Source organism: Scardinius erythrophthalmus (genome assembly GCF_964197995.2).
Source record: "Scardinius erythrophthalmus genome assembly, chromosome: 9".
Taxonomy (NCBI): Eukaryota; Metazoa; Chordata; class Actinopteri; order Cypriniformes; family Leuciscidae; genus Scardinius; species Scardinius erythrophthalmus.
The window spans coordinates 37,253,914-37,261,872 of NC_138229.1; the positions used below are offsets into that span (position 1 = coordinate 37,253,914).

The window sequence follows — 7,959 nt, forward strand, 5'->3', positions numbered from 1 at the left end:
GCTGTGCTGTTACACTACGTCAACTCATAGAATAGTTGAATAAAGTCATTATTTTTGTGCACAAAAAGTATTCTCGTCGCTTGATAAACTTATGGTTGAGCCACTGTAGTCACTTGGACTATTTTAAACATTGTCTTTACTAACTTTCTGGGCCGGCAATTTTAAATTACAGAGAAGCCTATGAAGAAGTGAGACAGCTCTCAGATTTTCTCAAAAATATCTTCATTTGTGTTCCGAAGATGAACGAAAGTCTTAAGGGGTTGGAACAACATGAGGGTGAGTAATTACTGACAGAATTTTAATTTTGGGGTGAACTAACCCATTAATAACTGAAGTTGTAAGACTCTTTCAATTTTAAAGTCAATTCATGATTAATGGTTTTAATCAATTTTAATAATCAACAAGCATGTCTAATCAATTAAATTTATAAGAATTTAAAGCTGCAGTCCGTAACTTTTGGTGCTCTAGTGGTTAATAAACAGAACTGCATGCGTCTTGCGAACATTGTAGCCGGATCTACTTCTCTCTGTTTATGTCTATGACGAGTCACGCGGATACTGGACCAGTCTAAAATAGTCCCAGTATAAACACTTATTATAGGTGTACCGTAGTGATTCAGGATAAGACAAAAACACAGTTTGGTAAATTGATTCATGATGCTGCAGCTTTAACCATTAAACATTTTAAAATGTATATATTTTTCAAGAAACTGTGTCGTCTTGAAAATGTGTAGTTCATGAAGCTGAGGCGCTCATTCGCACAGAGACACACGGAACATGCAGATTTCAATAGCAGTCTTTTTGTGATTCGATATTCACAGACACTGGCGATTTGTTTAAGTGCACAGCAATACTCCTGATTTATTCATCCAAAATGTGCCAAATTCTTAGACATTCCATGTTATATGATAAATTTCATTTTTATAACTCGATTCCCAGCCATGTATTTCGCATCACAGAAATCACAGGGCCCAAAAAAAAACAATTTCATCAAAACATGGAAGTGTTTGGACCTGAGGATGAACTTTGCTCACTGTAACAACTTTGGACAATGCTGTTTTTTATGCATCTGTAGATTACTCGATGTGGCGAAACACTTGCCACACTGCGGGCATTTGTAGGGTTTCTCTCCGGTATGAACCCTCTCGTGGTCTTTCATGTGTCCTGAATGAGTGAAGCTCTTCCCACACGTCAGGCAGTGAAACAGATTCTCTCCAGTATGGATTCTTTCATGTGCTTTCAGGGATCCCGAAACTTTAAAACTCTTATCGCAGTACGAACACTTGTACGGTGATATTCCAGTATGAGTGTTTTGGTGTTGCTCCAAGTAGTTGGCTCTGCTAAAGGCCTTGCCACACTCAAAGCACACATGATCTTTCATACCGGTGTGAGTTTTGTAGTGGTCTTTTAAATTGTGGAACCACACAAAGCTCTTGTCACAGAAAGAACAGGTGTAGGGCCGCTCATTCGCGTGAACTTTCAGGTGTCTCTTAAGCTGCGATGCGAAGAAAAAAGTCTGGCTGCACTGCTCACAGCTGAAGGGCCGTTCTCCGAAGTGATACAGCAAGTGTTTCTTGAGAAGCGCTGCCCCGGAGAAACTCTTGCCACACTGAGAGCAGTGGTGTAGCTTCTCTCCAGAGTGTAGTTTGGTGTGACTCATGAGGTTTCCTTGGTTCGTGAAGCTCTTCCCGCACTGCTGACAGGTGAACGGCTTCTCTCCGGTGTGAACTCTCAGGTGACTCTTCAAATGGCCTTTTTGTATGAAGCTCTTCCCACACTGCAGGCATTTGAACGGCTTCTCTGCGGTGTGAATTCTGACGTGATCGGTGAGGTGTCCTCTTTGAGTGAAGCTCTTGCCACACTGGTCACATCGGTAAGGCCGTTCTCCGGTGTGACATCTAACGTGATCCTTAAGGTGTCCGTTGTGACTGAAACTCTTATCACAGTAACGGCACACGAACGACTTCTCTCCGGTGTGAACCCTCATGTGATCGCTGAGCTGTTTCTTACACGTGAAACTCTTTGCACACTCGTGGCATGTGAACGGCTTCTCTCCAGAGTGAATTCTGATGTGATCGTTAAGGTTACCTTCATTTTCTCCACTTACGAAATGAGGTTCCTGATGCTGATGTTTCCACTCCACTTCAGTCAGTTCTTCACTTTCCTCTTTCACCGCCACCAGGACTAAAAAAAGGGGACAAATGTAAACAACAGAAGACAACACGTCACACATCTGGTCAATACTAGATATTGCTCGATACAGCTAAATATCAGATACTAGATACAGCTAAAATAACTGGAGGCGACTGACACCGAAAGCCTTGCAAATTAAAGATATAAAGAAGTGTTCAAAATGAGGCGGAAACAGTGCAGGGGATGCAGTTTTTTTCTAGGCTTTACGTGGGAAACTTTTATTTTATGCTATTATGCAGCAAAGCTGCTTTGCAAAGTTGAAAAAATAAAAATGTAAAACATGTTAAAATTATAGAGATCACAAAATAATGAGTGTTTACATTAAACCTGATTATGCTTAATAAGCCAACAAAGCACGTGATCGTGTAAACGCATTAATCCATTTTCCTTTATCGGAGAAAGGTCATAAATGGCTTAAGCATAAACTGATCGACTCTGATCGATTTTTGCCCCTTACGTCCATTTCGCCCAGCATGTAAATGCATTAACCGGATTTCTGTCGTCTTATTGAAGTGCGCATACATGATACGTTAAAGGAATAGTTCACTTAAAAAATTAAATTCTGTCATTATTTACTCACCCTCAAGTTGTTTCAAACCTGCATGAATTTCTTTCTTCTGCTGAACACAACTCTTTGGTTACCGGCATTCTTCAAAATATCTTTTACAGATTTAAAACAACTTGAGGGTGAGAAAATGATGACAGAATCTTTTTTTTTTTTTTAAGTGAACTATTTCTTTAACGTGGATTTAAGCGCATCCAGACAGAGCGAGCGTTTTGCAGTAAGGAAGGAAATATATATCGCAAACTCAGACTCTTTCTTCCCAAAAAAAAAGTATAAAAGTGCTCTCATCTTTTGCAGCAGAAGGAGAATTGGTTCAGTCAAAAAGCTGCATCTGTAATGAGAGGATAATATATGAGCCGTATGTTTCCCGCTGGCATGTTGCAATAATACTCTTCTTCAGTTTTTAATGCTTTGTTTATCGCAAACGACAAATTAAATACTTCGAATCAGATACGCAAATTATAATTTTTTGATGTCCCTACCAGGAAATAACCCGATATATTAATAAATGGGTTTGCATGCAAGTTATCAACATACTAGTGTGCATGATAACATGCTCAATGAATATAACTGGGAATCATGCGACAAACAGTATTTTTCATACACCTCTCCTTTCACATCAGTTTCACAGGCATCATAAGTATATATACAGTTGGCATCATAACAGGAAATAAAGGAGTGTCGTGTGGAGTTATTTCACTGCCGTGAATGAAAACACTGTGAACTGCGATGTATGTAGAAAAGCAATTTGCTACCGTGGCAACACCACTAATTTATATAAACAAATCAAAACACACGAAAAAGCGAGCTTAAAAAATAAAAATAATAAAAAAAGAGCTCATCAGACAGAACGAAATAAATCCTTCGGACAGACCCCCAGCACTGAGACAGAAACCACTGTCATCTCAGCTTCAGAGAGGCAAAGAATATCCAGGTAGCTACAGTGGTGAAAGTATTATTTTAGTCATATCAGATCTTCAGCATTAATGTTCATTTTCAAAGTGTAATTCACCCTGAACTGGTCATCATATTTGTTACTATAGCAGACTGATTAAATATAGACTATATATTCAGAAATAAAATAATATATTCAGCCCACTGAAACATGCTCTCTAAATGAATAATTTCACTGGAATTTAAATCTATATATACACCTCAAACCTGAAAAATTAAAATGGCGGAATATTCATTTGTGTTACCCGTGGAAAGGGGCACTATAGGATTCCTATATTTAATCTACATGTAGACAGGCTTAAGGCTAGATTAAATTATTTTGTTATTTCACCTAGGTGATTCCCTAAGAGCCATGGATATTACAAGGAGCCTTGCTGAAATGATTGCAAAAGACCTGCAACCACTCTGACGGTTTTAGGAATTATGTCAGGACACACGATCCACGCTACATGATTACAAGTAGGGAAACTTTAATGGAAGGGAAAATATGAATGAGTGCCGTTCAAGAGTGAAAAAAAAAAAAAAATCTCTAGATGGTGCAAACAGTGTCGTACTCACAACAGACATGTGGACATCAGGAGCCACAGAGGCTTATTTAACTGTCTCATTATTGATGAGAACTGGCAAATGCAAGCATATGTCCTAGAAACCCGTCGTTTTTCAGGACAACATTTGCTCAGAATTAAAGAGTCACTGATGAATGGGGCATAACAGACAAAGTTCAGGCTGTTATCACAGATAATGATGCCGATATTGTTGCTGTTGTGCACAAAGCAGGTTAGGCACATCATCCATGTTTTGCACACACCCTAAATTTAGGAGTAAAAGACTCCATTGAGGCTCTCCCTGATCTCCTTCACATCCAGCAGAGATGCAGTGGTGTTGTAGCTTTCTTTCACCACAGCACAAGAGCTGCAGAAGCTCAAAGTAGTTCAGAAACAACTGAAGTTCCAAAACACAAACTGATACAATCAGTTGAAAGACCTCACTGTGCTTAAGTGAGGAAGACTGGTCCACAGTCAGTTTCTCTATTGATGCTCTGAAACCATTTGAAGTAACAAGAGAGATATCAACGGAAAAACATGTTTCAGTTTCAAAAGTGATTCCCCTGGTGTCACCACTTCTGAGATCAACTGCATCTTATGAGTGTCAAGGTAGCAAGTAGAGTTGTCAAAAAGTACCAACTTTGGTACCGAAATCTTTGAGCGCAATCGTAAACACCTCTGATTGGCCATTGTGTTCACATGCTCATCGGATATGGCTGTGATTGGCTACAATGATCAACGCACGGAAGTGTTTGAAAGTGTTTGAAAAAACGGGAGCTGGAGCGTTTAAAAAGAACAAGCAGGAGTCTGTCAGTGGACCGGTCCGCCGATAGACGCCTGCTTTCAAACACTCCCGTGTGTATCTGTACAAGCGCTCGGTGAAGAGCGTCATTGATGTATATTTACAGCATGTTTTTGAAGCGCTGATCATTGTAGCCAATCACAGACATATCCAATGAGCACGTGAATGCAATGGCCAATCAGAGGTGTTTACGATTCTGCTCAACAGCGGCACATTTTTTAAATTTCAGTGCCGATTTGGCTCCTGAGATGTCAGCACAATGCCAGCGTCGTTTCAGAGGTATCAAACCTTTTATGGTCTTGTCTTAGTGCCTACCGGGATGCCAGATTTAGAAATCTTGGGTTCTGCGACATGGCAAATGTTGAATCTCTTAAAGGACGGCTCATCACTGAAATTCAGTCAATGAACCAGACCTCAGCCTCTTCACATCAGCTCCTGAATCAAGCTCATGCTCGGCCTCAGCAATGGCTACCGCAACTACCTCAAGCTCCTCTGCAGCAAAAGGTGGGATATGGTCAGAGTTTGACTCCAAAGTCCTTGCATCCCAGCAGCATTTGGGACTGATGCCTTAATTGAAATGTGCCGGTACTCAGAAGAAAAGCCAATTCCACGGGATCAAGACCCACTACTTTGGGGGAAAATGAATGAGCCAACATTCCCCTGTCTTAGCAAGCTTGCCAAGAAACACGTGGGAGTCTCTGCTTCATCTGGTCCTGCAGGAAGGAGTTTCTCGAAGGCAGGACAGTTAATAAGCCAGAGAAGCAGTGCAATAAAAGGGAAAAATGTAAACGTTTTATTATTTCTGAACAAAAACCTTTGTACTCAGTAGTAACAGGGTGACAGGGCATAAAAGGGGTCTCAGGGAACATTTCCTTGGACACAGGAGGGATCTGGGGTTAAAAACCAAAGATTGAGAACTATACAGGTTTGTAGTAGTTTTTATTATTATTATTTAGTTATTTGCACTTTATTTACTTTGTTTTTCCACAAACAAGTGTGTGCACTTTGTTTATAAACTAAGGCAGAGAAGTGTAATAAAAGGGAATATTTTTAATTTGTTCTATTATTGTGCCTTCACAAAACTTTTGAACCAAAAGAAACTGAAAAGAAGTTTTAAAACATTTGTTCAGTAATCATTTTGTTTATTTATTTTTTAAACCAGAGTAGTAGTACTGGGAAAGGGAGAAATTATGTTTTGTTACGATATAATTGTTTTATTCTATTATTATTTTTATATTTATATTATTATTCTATTTTTCTGTTCTTAATCTGTTATTATTACTATTCCCCAGTAATAATTTGTATCAAAGCTCATGTTTGCAAATTCAGTTTATTACAGTAATACATTTTTTTTTTTTTTTGGCTTAATTGCAGGCACATTATGAGCACAAATCACAAAATATTTAAGTGGTCATGAAAATGCTCCCAAATAAATGTTGAGGACACACAGATTAAATTTCGAGCCTTGTTTTTAAAAGTAAAAAGTATCGGTATCGGATCAATACCAAATTTTACAGTATTGCCCAATGTCCACCCCTACTTTCGAACAGACACCAGAACGCGCTGTAATCCCAGACATATATATATATATATATATATATTTTTTTTTATGAAATATTGCAGTATGCGTTGGATTTATCAGTGCACGTCAATTAAAAGAAGAAAAATCACGTGCCTCATATTCTTTCATCACAATAACTTCCCCTTGCTCTTGCAACAACATCTCTTCTGTTTTTCTGGTGTAGTGTCGGCACGAGGTCGGGACTACATTTTTTCTAATTCGACAAGACGTTTTGGTAACAAAATCAGGTCCTCCTTCGAAATCGGGTCTCTGTTAGGACCCCAAGCAATCCCACTGGCTCAAAATACTTTTAATAGGTATGATAAATTCGGCTTGAACAACGTTATAATGACCATTAATGTCTGTATTAGTTAGCTTACTTACCAGCGTAACATAAAGATACCCAATTAGCCTGATAGCTTAGCTTATATGTATATATGAATAAATTATACATGCATTTGTACTTACCCAACATGCATTCAAAATCATCCTTAAAGTATACGTGTTAAATGTCCAAATATTTCAATATAATATATTATATATATATATAAACTCAATATATATAATTATCAAGTGTCCCTGAAGATCTTGGTTAGCTGGTCCAGGTGTATTTAATGAGGGGTGGAGCTGAACTTTGCAAGAAAGTAGATCTCCAGCACAAGTAACACCCCTGACCTGAGATTATTTAACAACAGCACTTCTGACTACAGCCGAGGAATGTAAAGAAGCGTGTGATGATTTGATGAAAACAGACACCAACCTCTTTGTTCATCAGTATCTTCATCTTTCACGCTGCATTGTTCTGGATCACTCATGTCCACAATCTCTACTTTAATATACTCCATCATTACAATATTATCACACATATTTGAGTTGTTAAACCCGGAGTTCTCCCCGCTCATTTTGAGTCTTCCTTAAGTTTAAGATGATGCGAATCGCTGCATTATTGAAACGTCTCGATCCAAACTAGCTTCCTCTACTCTTCTTCTTCTTCTTCTTCCTCTTCTTCTTCTTTTGAATTTAATGGCGGTTGGAAAGCCAGCTTTGGCGCATTTCCACCCCCTGCTGGGACGGAGTGTGAAGCAGCGTTGATGTAGAAGGAAAGAAAGGGGGGAATTTTAGGGAGGGGGGGGGGGGAGAAATAAATTTACCAATTTTAACAAGCGGTTGATTCAAATATGTGTCATCCCTTATTTTGCCACAAACTTCTCTCACATTTAGACTTGTTCATTTCATATAAATGTCTTCCATTTCCTTACTGTGTCCACAACTCTTGCCATATACTCTTAATTAACTTTTTGAGAAACCCTTCATTTGATTTGTTTCAGAGTGAAGAGCAA

The 7,959-nt window shown here is 38.8% G+C and overlaps 1 protein-coding gene across 1 annotated transcript; it reads right to left on the reverse strand.

The window, feature by feature from the left end:
* Positions 1 to 631: 631 nt before the first annotated feature.
* Positions 632 to 7,628, reverse strand: LOC308695921 (uncharacterized protein). Its single transcript, XM_081374190.1, has 2 exons — positions 7,380 to 7,628; positions 632 to 2,183 (listed from the first exon to the last, which is right to left on the reverse strand). Exons 1-2 carry the CDS (start codon positions 7,519 to 7,521, stop codon positions 1,030 to 1,032), a joined length of 1,296 nt encoding a protein of 431 aa, XP_081230316.1. The 5' UTR covers positions 7,522 to 7,628; the 3' UTR covers positions 632 to 1,029.
* Between the last annotated feature and the right edge of the window lie 331 nt (positions 7,629 to 7,959).

What these genes read in the sequence shown, in the direction of transcription:
- LOC308695921 (XM_081374190.1), bottom strand. Translation starts at nt 7,521, where the DNA reads ATGAGCGGGGAGAACTCCGGGTTTAACAACTCAAATATGTGTGATAAT. An exon ending in AGATACTGATGAACAAAGAG is followed by an intron (nt 2,184 to 7,379) that starts GTTGGTGTCTGT and finishes CCCTTTTTTTAG; the next exon opens with TCCTGGTGGCGGTGAAAGAG.